Genomic DNA, 18,306 nt, shown 5'->3' with positions numbered 1-18,306 from the left:
TAGTTTTTTTTTTAAAAATGAAAGAAATATTATTAATTCAAAGCGATTAAGGAAACTATATGAGGAGGGACATGAACCCAAACTCCTTGACCTGATTCAGAATGAGTCGATGTTGCTAGAATATGAGCGACATCATTCGCAGACCTGTGAATAAAAGCATATCTTGCTTCCTCATAACTGGATAGAAGCAATTTACAATCTTGAACCAAAAGACCAAAAGGTGATAAATCATCTAATGAAGCATTGTTAATGGACACAATAAGAACCTGAGCATCCGATTCGAAAAGAACTCGATCCCATCCGCACTCTTTAATCCAGCTCAATGCCTCTCGAAAAGCCACTGCCTCAGCACACTTAACCTCCATCTGACTGCAAAAATAGCCTGCTTTAGCCGCTATAAATCTACCATTAGCATCTCGGACTACACAGCCAAAGCCTAGCGAACTTCGTTGCGAGTTTAAAGAGGCATCAATATTAACCTTAATCCAACCCTGCGGTGGAGGAGACCAAACAGTCAAAGCCGATACAACATTGGTGCAGCTGGTAGAATCAGAACAGGCCCCCCTCCATTGCTGCAAAAAATTCAGTGCCATGAAGAACACACCACTCGCAGTTCGACCCTGAGCTTTCCAAACAACATTATTTATGTTATGCCACAAAGCCCAACATATCATTAGAATAAGGGAAGCATTCTCCGCAGAAGCAGTAAGGAAGGCTAAAGAGAACCACTCCCTAAGAGAGGCAGCGGAGAATGCAGGCCAACCCAAAGGCAAACTCAACCAGCAACTGCGGGCAAAAGGACACTGAACAAGAATATGTAGGATAGTCTCAGGAGCCTCATGACACAACGGACACATCGAATCAACCGGAACTCTCCTAGACTGAAGCAAAGAGAGGCAAGGAACTACATTAACTAAAGCACGCCAGCAGAAATTAAGCACTTTAGGAGGCACCTTCGTCTTCCAAAAACGACTCCATATCTCACTACCTTCCCTATGTCGAAACCCAGCAACCAGAAATCTGTAAGCACTCTTAACAGAATAGTGACCCTTGGACGCAAACTTCCAGCACCACGCATCTGGATGCGAAGAAAGACTTAGAGGGATGTTCAAAATACAACTCCTGTCTCTATCATTGAACAACTGAGCTATTAAATTCTCATTCCATCTATAGCCGATCATAAGATCTGCAACAACAGAAAGAGTACAGTTCGGAGGAGGGGGTGTAGAAACCAATAAGTCGGGCGCCTCTTTCAACCAAGGGTGAGTCCAAATAGAAACTGACCTGCCATTCCCAATTCTCCAATAAGCACCAGCTTTAACCAAACTCTGAGTCGCCAATATACTACGCCATAAAAAGCTAGGATTGTGGCCCAAAGATGCTTCCAAAAAAGATGTTGTTGGAAAATAACGAGCCTTAAGAACGCGGGTCACTAAAGAATGAGGCCTGTTAATAATGTTCCAACCCTGCTTACCAAGCATGGCTAAGTTAAAATCATGGAGCGATTAAAACCTAACCTGCCGTCAAGTCTGTGCTTCGCCATTCTATGCCAACCCAGCCAGTGAATACCGCGATTTTGATCAGCACCCTTACTCCACCAATACCGAGTCATCATACGCTGCAAATCAGCACATAAAGTCCGAGGCAGTAAAAACAAACTCATAACATAGTTTGGCATAGCTTGGAGGACTGTTTTCAAGAGGACCTCCTTACCTGCTTGGGACAGCGCACGATGCTTCCATGAATTCAGCCGCTTCCACAAACGATCCTTAACAAAACTGAACACTTCCCTCTTGTTACTACCAACATGAGAAGGGAGTCCCAAATAATTACCCAAATTCGGCTTCTCCTCAATCTGGAGCACTGAACAGATAGAAACCCGAAGAGCCACAGAAGTATACTTGCTGAAAGAAAGAGATGATTTTTGAAAGTTAACCAATTGTCCAGATGCGTTCTCATAGATACGAAGAATACGCTTGAGCTCCAACGCCTCTTGAACATTTGCTCTGAAGAAAATCAAGCTGTCATCCGCGAAAAAAAGGTGGGAGATCTGCGGGCCACCCCGTGATATCCTGAACCCATGAAGACTGCCACGGTTTATACTGTCTTGTAAAAGGCGGGATAGCCCCTCAGCACAAAGAATGAATAAATAAGGCGACAAGGGATCTCCTTGCCTCAGTCCCCTCGTTGGTAAGATAGGGCCGATTTCCCTGCCATCATGCAGAATCCAATAACGAACAGTAGAGATACAAGAAAACACCAAAGTAACCCATCGTTGCGCAAACCCCATGCGGATGAGCATGTCACGAATGAAATCTCACTCTAGTCTATCATAGGCTTTGCTGATGTCCATTTTAAGGGCCCCAGATAACTCTTTCTTTCGATGAAACATATTAAATCCATGCATAGCCTCAAAAGCTAAGATTATATTGTCCTGAATGCTACGCCCAGAAATAAAAGCGCTCTGGCTTTCGGAGACAATAGACGGCAAGATGGACTTAAGCCGGTTAACTATCATCTTAGTCATGATCTTATAAACCACGTTACAGAGGGCAATAGGACGCAAATCACTCATTCGCTCAGGGACACACTTCTTAGGTATCAAAACTAAAGCAGTCTCATTCAACTTCGGCGGGAGAGACCCTGAATGCAAGCAATCAATACAAAAACGAGACACATCCTCACCAATAATATCCCAATAATGCTGGAAAAAACCAGGATTGAAACCATCTAACCCAGGAGATTTATCAATTTTCATAGAAAAAGCTGCAGATTTTACCTCGTCACAACTGTAAGGAGCTAAAAGAGATGCATTCTGATCATGTGACACTAATAATGGAACACACTGCAAAACTGGTTCAGAATTACAATCATGAGAAGTAAAGAGAGACATAAAATATCCAGACATCACCTCCTCCAGACCCGAATTCTTATCATGCCATACGTTCGAATCATCCAGCAATTTAACAATTGTATTTTTCCTTTTCCGAGCAGAAGCAGCATTGTGGAAAAACCGAGTATTAGCATCACCCTCTTTAAGCCAAAATTGCTTGGCACGTTGCTTCCAGAAGATCTCACGGAGATTTAAAAGATGAAAGAAACGGGATTTGGCTCGTAAAAACTCATCCATATGCACCTGTAGCCGAGAGCCGCGTAAACGGGCCATAATAGCAAGACTCTCGTCCATCTCAGCTTTATGCAGAAGTCTAAGATTCATGCCCCACGATTTCAAAGCAGTACGACAGGCCACAAGCTTACCCTCAACGTCCATATCTGGAGAAAGTTGCCAAATATCCGAAATTAAGGTCCGACACCCTGCCTCACGGAGCCACGTATTCTCAAACCGGAAACGATGAGTATGGCGTTGATCCACAAAGCATCTGACAGCAAGAAGAATAGGCAGATGGTCCGAAGTAGAGAAACCCAACACTTCAGCAGTAGAATTAGAAAACCTAGTACGCCACTGAGCATTAGTAAAAACACGGTCCAACCTAGATTCCACCCAGCCATCACTATTTCTTCCATGCTCCCATGTAAAAGGATATCCCGTCATGGGGAATTCAATAAGACCAGAATCACAAAGCGCATCCCGAAAGCCATTAATCAAACGTGAAGGTTGAGGACGACCACCTCGCTTCTCAGAAGGTGATAGAATATCATTGAAATCGCCTAAACACACCCAGGGTGCTTCATGATGAGATGCTAGCATACGCAACCGTTGCCAAGATAAATGACGAAAGTTCCGATCAGCCTCGCCATAATAGCCTGTCAAGCGCCAATTACCAACCCCTTCAATAAAAACTTCAGTGTCAATATGGTGTTGCGATGAGCTAAGAAGAGTAATAGAAGAAACCGATCTCCACAGTAAAGCCAGACCCCCACTACGACCCAAGCAATCCACACTGAAGAAACCATCATAAGCCAACAAATCTTTTATTTCATTCACCCGAGTAGAACAACATAAAGTTTCGATTAAGAAAAGAAAATTTGGCCTCTGAACTCTAACCATCTCTTTCAGGACCTGAACTGCTTGTGGGTTGCCAAGCCCACGACAGTTCCAACTAATACAACTCATTGATCTTCCTGGCCGATTACACCATCATCAACCCCGAAAACTAGGCCGTCAGCATCATCCGCCTCGCCGTCAACAGATAAACCCGCCATCTCCACTGAGACCGCATTCTCGTCAGTTGCCATGAAGAAATTCTAAAGAAAACAACAAATTCTAAAGAAAACAACAAATCATAGGAAAACTTATCATAGAAGACAAGACAAAAACTCCCAAACAGGGAAGACTTTTCAACTCCCAAACAGGGAAGACATTAGGAAGTAAAATAACAAAGGGAAAATATTTTTTATTTTCTCTCTTTTCTAATTATGTTTGGATTGGTGGAAAATAAAAAAGTGAGAGAAAAGTAAATTTTTTTCCTTATTTTTTAAAGTGAAAAATAAGAGGGGTTTAACTCATATTATACTCTTCTCGGCCAAAGCGCACCCATAACATCAACGTCCAGAAACTAACGAACCATAGCAGAAAGTTCATGTATCCAATGTATTCCAGAGACTCCATAGCAGCCTCATTTGCCAAACAATCTGCAACAAACTTTCCTTCTTTATACATGTTCTTCACCACCACTTTCCATTCTCGTCCAAGCAATTAATTACAATTCGGGATCAAATTCTTGAGCCTAAACGATTTAATCTGCGCATTTCTCACCGCTTCAATGGCAACCTTAGAATCAGATTGTACCACTACCTTAGAATCAAATTGTACCACAAACTTCCTCCAACCACCATTCCATGCCTTAAGCAAACCATTATAATTATTCCATAACTCTGCCTCCAATGCATCCATGACACCCAGGAACATTTTAAAGCCTCCTAACTATTGACCATGACAATCCCAAAACACACTTGCACATGAAGCTTGGCCGGGACACCCCTTCGCCGCCTCGTCAATATTCACTGCAATCCATCCAACTGGTGGTTTTTCCCACTCAACAAAAATACATTTGCTCCGATGATGACCATCCTCCACCTGATCACTGCTAGCCCACGCCGTCTGGATCTTCATTGCTCTCTTAATAAACTAATCTTTTATTATGGAAGCATTTAAATCTTCATTTTTGAAAACCTTATTGTTCCTGCATTTCCACAACCACCAAATAGTAGTAGCAAATAGAACCTCCTATACAACACCATGCACATAGTTACCTTGGATTGTAAATTCTGAAACATCCACCTCTTAATGCAAAATTGGTTCAGAAAAGTAGTCGTAAATGCTGGCCCTCCTAACTCAGTCCAATCCCGTTTAGCTTGTTCACAATCTCGAAGCAAATGGAGTATTGTTTCAGGTGCAACTTGACAAACTGCACAACTATTGATCACCGTTGTGAATCCTCTACATTTTCTTTCAGTATTGCATAAGATCTTTCCATGAACAACTTCCCATAGAAACATCCTCATATGTTCCGTAACCTTTAGCATCCAAACTCTTTTCCATCGGATATCCTCCGTTCATCTATATTATTAAGAGATTCATAACATGATGCCTTACTTCATATGCTTCCATAACCAAGCATCGAAATCTCCAACAGCTTCAGACAAACATAACCAAGCATCGAAATCTCCAACAGCTTCAGACAAACAAAAGGGTTGTAGAACTTCCAATACATGAGCCGACAATAGTGCATCCGACCGATCCCAATCCTATCCAGTGAAACTTCTAACCGAAGCATTTAAATCAAGTAACTCATGATGAACCAGGCTATGATTCAGTAAAACTCTACACGGCAACCATTCCTCAGTCTAAAACTTTGTGTTCTTCCTATCCCTAATATCCTTTGTAAGACCAGTCAAAACCACCTCCGCACCAAGTCTAAAAGTTTTTCATATCGATGAAGAGCTCTGTCTATTTCAAACCAGCCAAGAAAAACGTCCAGACTGGTATTTATTAATGAGACATTTGGCCCAAAATTGATTAGGATCCAAAAAAGCTCTCCAAGACATTTTTCCAAACAAAGCTCTATTCATCTGTGACAACTTCCTTATCCCCAAACCACCATTTTATTTCTTTTTTTTTTTTAAACTGTTTTTCAATTAATTAAATGGACACGCTTTTGATTTTCACATCCATGCCAAATAAAATCTCTGCACACCTTTTCCATCTCATTACACAAAGCTTATGGTGAGATAACACATTGCATAGGATAGATTGGAAGCGCACCCAAAATAGATTGCACCATAACAACTTCATCTTGTCCAGGATGTATCCATATGTAGAAGCTTCCACTCTATTGTGAATAAATGGCACTCCAAGATGCCGACCAAGATCTGAAGAGATTGACATTTCGCCATAGTAATGATCTCTCTAACTACATCCTCCTCCGCATTGTGCGAGAAGAAAATGCATGACTTTGCCTTATTCCTCCGCTGCCCAAATTCAAAAATTTCAAAATCTATCATAAGCTTTCTCCAAATCAATTTTGATTGCGCTATATTCTTTAGCTTCCTTAACCAGTTTCATAGAATGGAGAGTCTCTTGATACACTATCTCGTTATCTATTATTTGTCTTTCTGAAATAAAATTACTCTGTTCCCTTATTTGAAAAGATAAAGAAGTGGAATGAAAATAATATTATTTTCTTAAAATTATTATTTTATTCTTTATGTTAAAAAATTAAAGAGTATATATGTAATTTTAATTTGAAATGATGGTTCGTTTTATTTTCTCTAGAAGGAAAATAAACAAGGCAAACTAGATTTTATTTTCCATTCCTTATTTACTTTCCCACACTTCTCAAACAAAGAAAAATATCACTATTTTCCTCAACTTATTTTTCTTCCCTCCAACTTTACCCATATCCAAACATACTCTTACATTGAAAGCTCTCGTTTGCAGATAGAGTTTTAATGGCCAAGAATGACAGACCCATTCAAGTTCATTGAGGGTGATTCATCTTCAGCCATCCAAGGAATCAAAGGCATTTCATCCTTTCTGCTCATTAGGGAAATAGTTTTTAATATTTCACTTCTAGCTCGTGAGTAGAATCATATCCATAAATAATAAGATCAAAGACAGAGTTTATAATCCATCTTAAATAAAAAAATTAAATTTTTGTGAGTGAATGAATATATATAAGTTGGCTTGTCGGAAGTCTCTCTAAATTAGATAATTCTTTGAATTGCATGGAATTTGTTTAGAGTTTCATCCCTAATTTTCTACCAACCTCTTTGATGCTCCCTTTGGTAGGGGAGGTCCTTCTCTTCGTGTCAGTTGTGAGTTGCTCTCCCTTTTACTGGATGGCTATAAATTTTCTTTTTGGGTTTAGTTAGGTTTTTTAGGCAAATTCGTACTGAGATTTTGAGAGTTGTCTTTGCGATATGTTGTTTTCTTTTTCCTTTTGGGTTAACTTTGATTTTTTCAAGTGATTTTTTCCTTGCATGCATATCTTCTTTTTTTACTAGAGCGGGACATCTTTAAGATGTTGTCTTGATTCAAAGTATTTTGAATCCCAGTTCTTTCCCAATACTTAGCTGATTTTTTTTTTTCTGGAGATGTTGGTTGCTAGGTTACCAATGATGAAGTATTAGATTGAACTTCTGCTGGCAACAGCATCTACATAAATCTTTGTTGGGTTGTGAAGGTACGTTTCCGGATGACCTACCTGGTTTAGATTGAGTTGGTTTTGGGCTTTGAGTCCTTTCATGTATGAGCTGGATTTTCTTTTATATGGGTATTGAATTTTGCGGATCTATTTATATTTCAAGCCTTTTAAAGTTTTTGATGATATTTATTATTTTTGACAATATATCTACTCGGGGTGAGCATTCGGTCGGTTCGATTTAAAATCGAACCGAATCGAATAAACCGAAAATTGAAATTTTAATATTTATAAAAACTGAACCGAATCGATTTTGGTCAGAAATCGAATCGAGTCGAACCGGTTCGATTCGATTCGGTTTGATCAGTTTTGATTTTTAATAATTTTTTAATTTTTTTACACTTTATTTTTAATATTTTAAATTTTAATTAAAATATTTTAATTTTAATATAATTTAATTTCTCTATATTATTGAAAAAATATATTATTATCACTAATCGGTTCGGTTAGATTTTTTCAGTTTTTTCTGATCAAAATCAAACCAAACTAAAATAACCAAAATTTCTGAAATTAAAAACCGAACCGAACCAAAATATATAAAAAACCGAATTAAATTTTCAAATCGATTCAGTTCGATCGGTTTTTTCGATTTGAACTGAATACTACTCACCCCTAACAAAAACCATTATAAACTTTTTTCCCCTAGGCCTCCTTCAAAAAAGTAAGGTATTTTTTTTTTATTTAAACAACGTTGAGATTTGTAGTTTGTGGATTCGCTTCAAATCGAATTGGATTGAATAAATCAAAAATTAAAATTTTAATATTTATAAAAATTGAATCTAATTAATTTTAAATAGAAATCAAACTGATTTGAATCGATTGATTTATTTTGATTATATTCAGTTTGATCACTTTATCTTTTTAATAACTTTTTTTATTTTTTATACCTTTATTTTTAGTATTCTAAGATTTAATTAAAATATTACAATCTTAATTGTAGTTTAATCTCTCTTTGTTATTAAAAATAATATATTATTCTCACTAATCGGTTTGATTTGATTTTTTTGATTTTTTATTAAAATCGAATTGAACTGAAATAATTAAAATTTTTAAAATAAAAAATTGAACCAAAATAAATAAAAAATCGAACTAAAATTTTAAATTAATTCGATTTAATTAATTTTTTTAATTTAAATCGAATACTACTTATCATAGATCTAGTTGTTTATTAAGATTTTTTCAAATACACATTATAATTTTTAATAGTATTTTTAGTAATATGAATTATAACATGGTACATTAAAATAAGAAAAAAAAAATTATTTAACTATATTAACTATATATATATAGAAGTATTTTTATGGAATAAGATGAGTACATGGAGAATTGAGTGGCAGTAGGCATATTGGAGCTTTGGAGCGAAGGCGAGCAAAATCATACACTTTGGAGCGAAGGCGAGCAAAATCATAAGATTTTTTTATTTTTTTAAAAAATAAAAAATGTCAATAAAATTTATACAGTGACTGTTAATAAGATTTTTAAAAGGTAATTAATAATTTTTTAAAATAATTGATTTTCATTTTAATTAGAAGAAATAATTTTTTATTTTTTAATATTTCGTACGTTAAAAAATATATAAAAGATATTTTTTGTTAAATATATGGAGGCTAAAATAAATTGTAACTTTTCTAAGATAACACTGAACCTTTGGCCATTCTATAATTTTGCTCCCAAGAGGGTGGGTGGCATTGTCAAGCCCATCGCGTCGCGCCACACAAAAGAACATTTGTCGTCATTGCCAACTTAGGTCTCGTTGCCACATAGTGACTCGTGATTCCAAATGCACAACACATGAATTGTGATCGAGAATTGCCAGGGAAACCTCGCCATATATAAAGCTTTTCACCTACTGCTCCACACTATTTCGCCATTCTCATCAAGAATCTTTCCCTCTCTGTGAATGATCGCTTCCTATTCTGCAATTTGAAGATCAGCTTTTGAGAATGCCTGGAATTAGAGGACCCTCGGATTATTCGCTGGAACCTCCTCGTCACCCTTCTCTCAAAATCAATTCCAAGGCCGGCTTCTATTCTCTGCTTCTTCATTTACCTGTTTTCATCTGTTGTCAGTAGATTAATCTAGAAATTATGATTCTATTTGTATTTGTGTGGCTTTTGGCGTAATAGCTTTACACACACACAGACATGCATTTCGAAAGAGATTATGGGTTATCATGGGGGAACTGATTAAGGGTGTTAATCTCGTTGATGGGTCGGAATATTTGGCCTGAACTTTTTCGTGGCAATGTTTTATTGAATTTGATTGCTTAGGATTTTTGACATCTTGGATAGTAAAAAAAATTGCTGTTCTGTAACTGAAAATTGTGGAACTTAGCTTACATTTGGTTTGCAGTCTCGTGAACAAGCGTTTCTCAGTTGTTGAGCTTCGTGTTCCATTGATTGATGTGTCCTTTTTTGTTTGACTCCTGTGCAGCAACCTTTTAATGCTGAGCCACCTCGTTCGGCCTTGGCTAGCTCGTATGTGACTCCAGTGGATTTCTTCTACAAGAGAAATCATGGACCTATACCAGTGGTTGATGATATAGAGAGGTTATCTGCCCATTTAATATCATTTATGCTTCCATAACTTCTTTATTTTTTCAGTTATTTTAACTGATTCTGCCAGCTGTTTATCTAAGCAGATATTCTGTTTCTATTACTGGTCTGATAGATAACCCCATAGAGCTGCTTATGAAAGATATATGGTGAGTTTATGGGTGCATTCTGATTTATGACCTAGCTATATATTAGCATGCTTTACTTGCTTCTAGGATGTGAATTTATGTTATTTTTATAATTAACAGGAAGCTTCCAAAATATGTTGTCACTGCCACTCTACAGGTGTGTCCTAACTTACACATTAAGTTGGTCTATTTTTCATGGGAATTAGATGATATTCTTCCCTTGCTGTATACAATCACCATCATGTCTACTGTTAGTTCTATAGAAGTAACTCATCCCTTTTGCTTCTATGAGGAATACAGTGTGCTGGTAACAGAAGAACTGCCATGAGCAATGTCAGAAAAGTAAGAGGAGTTGGCTGGGATGTATCTGCTATAGGAAATGGTTTGTCTTACTCCATCTTGGATCTGTACTTGAATTTTTTTAATACAGTTGGGGCATTCAAGGCTTAAATTTGTTTGGTTCTCTAGCACTATTTTGAAACAGGAAAGGAAGATGCAGGAAGGAAATGTAGGAAAAAAATGAAAGAAGGGAAATTATTTTCTCCCCCTCTGTTTGCATGGTGAAATAAACTTTTTTCCTTTGTTTAGCCTATGTTATTTGGACTAGGGTACGGGTGTTAGAAATGGGTGCATATCCCTATGTTTGACTTGTCAATTTTATAAATAGAAAATATGGGGATATGGATCTAAATTTAGACACGGGTACTTTAACATTTTATGTTATATAAAATAAACTAGAATAAAAAAAGATATAAAGTTATATAGTAATAATTATAGTCTAAATAGATAATCAAATACAATCAAATATATCATCCAAAATACAATCAAATAACTATTTTTATTTAAATACATGCTCTTCATCTTGAGAGAAAAAAAAAGCTCTATTAGCTATGCATGAATATGTCACTCAAGGATGTGTCGCACACATATTCCATGTCGCCATGTTTACGGCATGGCAAAATGAGTCGGAGTATTGCAATGTTTGGCGAAGTCAACGAAATGTAAGGAAAAAGCATGCTTACTGTTCCATCCTTCACAATTTTACTGTCTTTTATGTTGATTGAGTTTTATTCTCAAGGGAAATTGAGTAACTTCGTCTCTGGTGGTGCATTTTCCTCTCCCTTTCTTTCCAAATTGGGGGGATCAAGAAATTAAATGTTGGGGCCAAGAGGAAAATTTACGTTTATTTTCTATCCTCACACTTATTCTCCTTATTCCCAATCTCTCCATATTGAAAGAGACATTGGTGGCATGGTTAACTCTGTTTTAAATGGTGAATTGTCCTCACCCTTCCTCCCAGAATAAGTAGTATTGTTTCAATTTTGAGTATATGCAGTAAAAGAAAACTAATCCCATAACATTGTGTTTCATATTACTATACATTTTCCATATTTTGTGATATTTCCATATACACGTCCTTGAAGGACCATAAATTTTATCCAAATTAGTTTACAGTATCCCTGATATAAAGTGTTTTCTTTCAGCTGTCTGGGGTGGTGCCAAATTGGCAGACGTTCTTGAACTTGTCGGTATCTCCAAGTTGACGAGGACCACAAAATCAGGTGGGAAACATGTTGAATTTGTAAGCATTGACAAGTGCAAGGTATTTATCTTGTCTTTTTTGAACTTTGTGAACCTTTCTATTGTTTAGTGTATCTTTGTGGTTTGATTGAGGTTTCTTGATGATGTAATTTTTGATATGTGCTTCTACAATGAAAAATGTAGGAGGAGAATGGAGGCCCATACAAGGCATCAATTCCTCTCAGTCAGTCCACAAATCCTGAGGCTGATGTTTTACTTGCCTATGAGATGAATGGGGAGGTTACTAAACCAGCCTTCATTGTATTAGTGTATTCTTTTCTATTTTTTTTAGCACTTCTAAAAGTAGTATTCTTCTTATGGTAATATTGTTGTTTCTATTGTTTAAACAATTCTGTGAGAAAATGAATAGTGAGAGGGGGAAGTAATGCTTGTTCTGTCATATGAATAGTAATTTCAGACCATCAATATGAGATATTTTGGTTGTTTTCATAGTAACTGATAGAGTGTAAGTGCTTATCTGCAAGTTATTTGTTTTTTCCCGCTGCCTTTGGGATGCTGCTGCTTCTTGAAAAATGCTATTATAATAGTGGAGTTATTTCTATGTGAAAATTACTGCCTAAGGTTCATAGATAATGAAATTGTGGCATTTGCGGGGTTTAGATTTTGGGAGTGTTCTTTCATCCTTATTCCAGTGAAATATTTTCACTACAAATTATACTGATATTAGTTTATCATCTTGCTTTCATTCAAAAGCCTCTAAACAGGGATCATGGGTATCCATTGCGAGTTGTTGTCCCAGGTGTAATAGGTGCACGTTCTGTCAAATGGTTGGAGTCCATAAACATAATTGCAGAAGAATGTCAGGTAGGAAAGTGCTATCTTTGTTTTAGATTGTGGCTCATTTCCACAGCTTGGTGGTTGCATGATGGCATGGAGTTTTTAATTTAAATGGTCTTGGTCCGAGGGCTTGGATAAAGTGATATGTGGAAATAACTGCACTATATCTAAAATTTAACAAAAATTCATTTTCCCTCGCTCCCCATTCTCTTTCTAACCATCATATGGTTGCATTTGCTCTGTTATCTTCAGGGATTCTTTATGCAAAAGGACTACAAAATGTTTCCTCCATCAGTAGATTGGGATAACATCGATTGGTCCACAAGGAGGCCACAAATGGATTTCCCTGTTCAGGTATCACTTGCTTATGCTGCAAAGAACCTTTTTTTTTCCTTTCCTTCTGATAAAATTGTATTTCATTAAAGATGGAAGGGAAAAGATGCAACTTAGAGGATAAGGCATCCCCCTCTCTGTGACTAAAAGATATTTGGAAATAAATGAAATAATAAAGTGATGCCCTCTAATTATACTCGCATGGAAGGTTAGGCACTCAGATCCACACTGAAGCAAAAATGGTACTTTGTCTATCAGACAATAACTCCAAAAGCAAGCTTTGATTTTTAAAGAATTGAGCATCTCTCCATCCAAATGACCAAACAGTTACAGGACAGGATACTGTTGCTGTAAGCGTCTTTCCAACTGCTAAAAGCGTAAAATTTATATACAGACAATGGCTTGCTTGAAATTTGTCAAATAGCTGATTTCAATTGGAAAAAAAGGTCCAAATCAACCCTCAAACCTTTCATCAAAGTCCAAATAAGCCCTCAAACTTTTCGTCAAAGTCCAAATAAGCCCAATTCAATTTTTTAGCCAAATAAAACCTAGAACTTTACCTTTAAGCTCAAATAAGTCTTCACCTTTTTTATGTAATTTTAAATATTAAAGTTATTTACTATTTTTATTGATGTGTTATTGTATTTTTAATCTTTATATTTAAGTATAAATAAGTCTTGACCCTTTTTTTTTGGAATTTTAAATATTAAAACTATTTACTTGTTTTTTATTCATGTATTTTATTGTATTTTTAAACTTTATATTTAAGTCTAAATAAGTCTTGACCTAATTTTTTTTGTAATTTTAAATATTAAAATTATTTACTATTTTTATTCATGTACTATTGTATTTTTAATTTCTGTTTAATTAAAAATAGTAAATAATTTTTAATATTTAAGATTGCAAAAAAAAAAAAAAAAAAAAGATCATGACTTATTTGAGCTTAAAAGGTAAAGTTCTGGGTTTTATTTGGTCAAAAAGATTGAATCGGGCTTACTTAAACTTTGGTGAAAAGTTTTGTGGTCGATTTAAACCTTTTGCTGTTTTCAAATATATGCAGGAGCATCACAATAAGAAAAAGATGGTAATAAATTAACAATTTCTCTCCTTTATAGCACATAGCAATACGTCAAAAGTTGGTGTATTTTACTTTTCACATCTCCAACACGTAACAATACTAATTCTTTTGTTCCCCGGAATATTTAGTACTTAAGTTTTTGCATTTGTAATATAGAAAAGTATTTTCGGGCCAAAAGTGCAATTCGAATAGCTGTTATTGTTTTATTTTATCAGTTGAATCTGAATGCAACAATACTCATCAAAAAAAGAAAAGGGGGAAATAGGTGGGTTGATTCATGTGTGCATCTATTTTTTTTATTGTTATTTTATAGCACAAGAAGTAATTGACTGACAGATATTTTCTTTTAGACAGTAATTTATTGTCTCACACTCATGGTATACTGATTGGCAGTGTGCAGTTTGTTCTTTAGAGGATGTGACTGCAATAAAGCCTGGAAAGGTTAGTTCCATTGCTTTTAAGGATCTTAGTGGTGGTTTTTCTTTATACATTATGACTTGCGGTAACATCTAGTTTGAAACAATCTTTTCTCCTTTCTAATCACATGGACAATAAAACAGGTCGTTTGAGTGATTACATGGCTTAGTACTTGTTTGCTTTGAAATTTTCACAGATTTTTTATGATTCTAGGCTATGCTTCTTACAATTGACTACAGGTATCTGATAAGGGGTTAGACTCCCATATTTTCCAGAGTTCATGTGTTTATTGCCAAAGTGTTATCCTCAGTTCCAAGTAACTTATCTGACATAATCACTTCAAGGCATAGCGAAGAGTTGAAACAAATATGAATTTTAATTGGTTTTTGTATTAATATTCTCACAAAGTTCCCCGATGTTTTTGTTGATGCCTTATGCCTTCCTCTCCTTTCCTGTAGTCCTTTTATCATCAATAGTCTGGTTCACATCTTGAATCTTTAATTTCCATTACATGTTCTATTCAACTCTCAGATTATTTCTGTTAACTAAGCTCAAATTCTAGTTTCTTTTTGTATGGTTGCATTTTAAGATGTGCATTCACTGATGCGAGAGCACCCAACAGGCATTTTAGGGAGTAAAAGAAAAGGGAAATCTAGAAAAATGTAGTTCTGTTATTTTGCTTATCTAGATTAGTTATGGTACTTTTGGTGTTTGACTTTCTTATTAGGGCTATGGTTTAATTTGTGGTGCCTGTATTAAGTGGTTTTGTAGATCTTTTAATGATAAGCTATTTTTGGATGATTGAAAATTCATGCCGTGTCTGGGAAAGGGGAGGGAATGGCCAATTTGTGACCCACAAACTTGTTTCTTAACCACAGCCCCATTTTTACTCCCCTCCCCATTCCTCTCTCTCCCTAGCACGGCGTAAGAATATTTCCCTTTTTATGAAGGTGCTATATTTGCCTAGACTCCTCAACATGATATTATTTAGATGACAAACTCTTCTTGTATCCATAACTTTGCAGGTGAAAGTCAGTGGATATGCAGCATCAGGAGGTGGCCGTGGAATTGAAAGAATAGATGTGTCTGTTGATGGTGGCAAAACCTGGATGGAAGCATCCCGACACCAGAAGACTGGTGTCCCTTATATAGCAGCAGATGACATGAGCAGTGACAAATGGGCATGGGTGCTCTTTGAAGTCACAGTTGATGTTCGGCATCCTACAGAGATTGTTGCAAAAGCAGTATGTATTCCTCTATGAGAACATCTTCATTATAATTCCATTTTTCACTTTTCTCTTACCTGAAATAATCAATAATCGTGGCAATTTGCATGTTTATGCATGAACTGTGTTAATGCTAAAGTACATAAAATTGTAGGCAATAAATTTTTAGATAATTTAAATTAGCTTTGGAATTATGATTTCTTTGCTATAGTTGGTACAAACACAGTTTTGTAAAGTCCTACCATTTGAATGCAGACTAAAGCTTGAGAGCTTCTGGGTATGGCTAACCTATTAAAAGAGGGAAATTTACCATTTAATCTCTATAATTTAATGGAACTGACTATGTAGTGTTTCCATTTTTAAAAACATATTAGTTCATGTTTTTTGAACCATTCACTATTGAGTCCTGGACTTTTCAATCTGTTAACTATTTTTAATCCCTCTTTTTTTTCTTTAAGCAGTTGGTAATGTTTAGATGACTAAAATGCCCTTATCTTTAATTAGTTCTTGCAATTTTAGAACACAAATGTTTAGTCCATGCAATTTCAAAGCCACAATTAATTGGTCCTTGCAATTTCAACTTCATAAATATTTGTTCCTTATAATTTCAAAATTATAATTATTTAGTTCCTATAATTTTAAAATCACAACTATCTTCCTCTGCAGTTCACAAGAGGAACTAAATAGTTAACGGCTTGAAAATATAGAAACTAATATATTTTAAGAAAATTTATTATTTAGTCCTTATGATAGGAAAACTTATTAGTTGGTCGTTCGGTTTTAAAAATATATTCTAAGTCTAAAATGGTCTATTAATTATTTCTACCGTGAATTTTAACTGTTGAATATTATAAAAAAGTTTAAAATAAGAAACTAACTAATATTTTTTATAAAATTGGAGGATCAATTAATAAGGTTTTTTAAAATACTAAAATACAGAAATTAAATAGTAAAATACTTATAATTTATTAAATTTAGAATAATAGAGAAGAAATTTAGAATAATAGAAAAGAAGAAAATAACATAAAAAGATTTACAATAATAAAAAAAAGGAAATAACATAAGAAGATTTACGTTGTTCGGCTACAAGGCTACAAGATTTACGGGGTTGGACTATAAATCTTATATTCATTTACGGGGTTGGACTATAAATCTTATATTTATGAATATAAATATAAAATCTCAAAGAAGTATATTTTTATTGAATTAGATTATATCACTACATACAAAAACTTTTCTATTTATAATAAAAGATTCAAGACATATATAGTATAATATAATAAATAAAGGGATGTTCCAACTATAATAAAAATATATCAAATCTCTAATTTAGGAATATAGAGATACAATTATTTTAAATAGATTCAACTTTCTATAACATTCTCTTTTAATTATAGCATAGAATCTCAATAGTTTTAACACAATAAAAATTAGAGACTAATTAATAGACTTTTTAAAATATCATAGATATTTTAATATATTTTTTAAAATTGAGAAATTAATTAATAAAATAGAGAAATCATTAGGATTTCAGGAGTTAAATAGTAATTTTTTTTTATATTTTATAAAATAGAGGAATCATTAGGGTTTTACTAAATCAGAGGTGGAATAATAATTTTCCCTAAAGAAATTTCCTTGTTCCTTGAAATTTCAGATGCATTGGCCCATGTTTTGAATAAAACTATTAAGTAAAGCAGGCATTCTATTTGAATGGTATTTCTGGTATTCGTTATTTTACTTATAATTTTGCAATACATGATATTCCCTCTTCCTTGTTGGACAGGTGGATTCAGGAGCAAATGTCCAACCTGAAAATGTACGGGATATTTGGAATTTGAGAGGGATACTTAACACATCGTGGCATCGAGTTCAAGTCCGAGTTGGTCACTCAAACATATAGACGATGATCGGGTTTTGTTTTCCTTACCAGTACTAGGACAACATTTCTAATGCTTTGGAAGTGCTAAGTTGCTTTAGCTTTTTGTTTTGTATCAGTATAGTCATGTTACCCTTAGCTTGTCATAGTCTATGTTGGTCAAAATGACTTGTGCTTTTGTTAAGGGGGTTTTGTTAGAGAATAAATGGATTATAGACCATTAATCGTTAGGGTCTATAGAATGCTGGATCTCTGCAATGGATTAAATATGGATTAGTGTTTGACGACCATAAAACTCTTCAGAGGCAATCACTCTACCCCTTGTACACTAAAAGAAAATGATCTTCGGGTTGAAATTAAAATTTTCACAAAAATTTAATTTAATAATTTTTTAATAAAAAATTTAATTTCTTTTAAAAAATTGAAATTTTATATAATTTAATTTAAATTCATTTTTTAAACAATGAAAATTATTCGCGAACTAGGCCTTGAAATTTTCATCGTCCAGTGATTGGGTGGGGTCTGTTTTGGGTGGACAGCTGCTCGCCTGAAATTATTCGCGCACGGTTGCACCCAACACATGCAAAGCAAAGTAGAATAATTAATGAGCTGTTATAATAGAATTGCAATTATAGTCCTCGTCAAACACT

The 18,306-nt window shown here is 35.0% G+C and overlaps 1 protein-coding gene across 2 annotated transcripts; it reads left to right on the top strand.

Moving 5' to 3' along the window:
• The first annotated feature begins 9,367 nt into the window (after nucleotides 1–9,367).
• Nucleotides 9,368–17,946, top strand: LOC110602129 (sulfite oxidase). 2 transcript variants are annotated; one of them, XM_021739559.2, is made up of 12 exons: nucleotides 9,368–9,682; nucleotides 10,098–10,213; nucleotides 10,306–10,368; nucleotides 10,468–10,504; nucleotides 10,648–10,729; nucleotides 11,832–11,950; nucleotides 12,073–12,189; nucleotides 12,643–12,753; nucleotides 12,979–13,080; nucleotides 14,531–14,578; nucleotides 15,580–15,798; nucleotides 17,564–17,946. In XM_021739559.2, the coding sequence occupies exons 1-12, from the start codon at nucleotides 9,608–9,610 to the stop codon at nucleotides 17,678–17,680; spliced, it is 1,206 nt and encodes a 401-aa protein (XP_021595251.1). In that variant the 5' UTR covers nucleotides 9,368–9,607; the 3' UTR covers nucleotides 17,681–17,946. The 2 variants fall into 2 exon arrangements, with proteins under 2 accessions (XP_021595251.1, XP_021595252.1); XM_021739560.2 differs by having other exon boundaries at nucleotides 9,370–9,682; nucleotides 12,073–12,168.
• The last annotated feature ends 360 nt before the right edge of the window (nucleotides 17,947–18,306 follow it).

Source organism: Manihot esculenta, chromosome 15, assembly GCF_001659605.2.
Source record: "Manihot esculenta cultivar AM560-2 chromosome 15, M.esculenta_v8, whole genome shotgun sequence".
In the NCBI taxonomy this organism is placed as follows: domain Eukaryota; kingdom Viridiplantae; phylum Streptophyta; class Magnoliopsida; order Malpighiales; family Euphorbiaceae; genus Manihot; species Manihot esculenta.
Note: the sequence above shows the minus strand (reverse complement) of the source record. Positions and strands in the feature narration are given on the sequence as shown.

What these genes read in the sequence shown, in the direction of transcription:
- LOC110602129 (XM_021739559.2), top strand. Translation starts at nt 9,608, where the DNA reads ATGCCTGGAATTAGAGGACCCTCGGATTATTCGCTGGAACCTCCTCGT. An exon ending in CTGCTTATGAAAGATATATG is followed by an intron (nt 10,369 to 10,467) that starts GTGAGTTTATGG and finishes TATAATTAACAG; the next exon opens with GAAGCTTCCAAAATATGTTG. An exon ending in CAGAGATTGTTGCAAAAGCA is followed by an intron (nt 15,799 to 17,563) that starts GTATGTATTCCT and finishes CTTGTTGGACAG; the next exon opens with GTGGATTCAGGAGCAAATGT.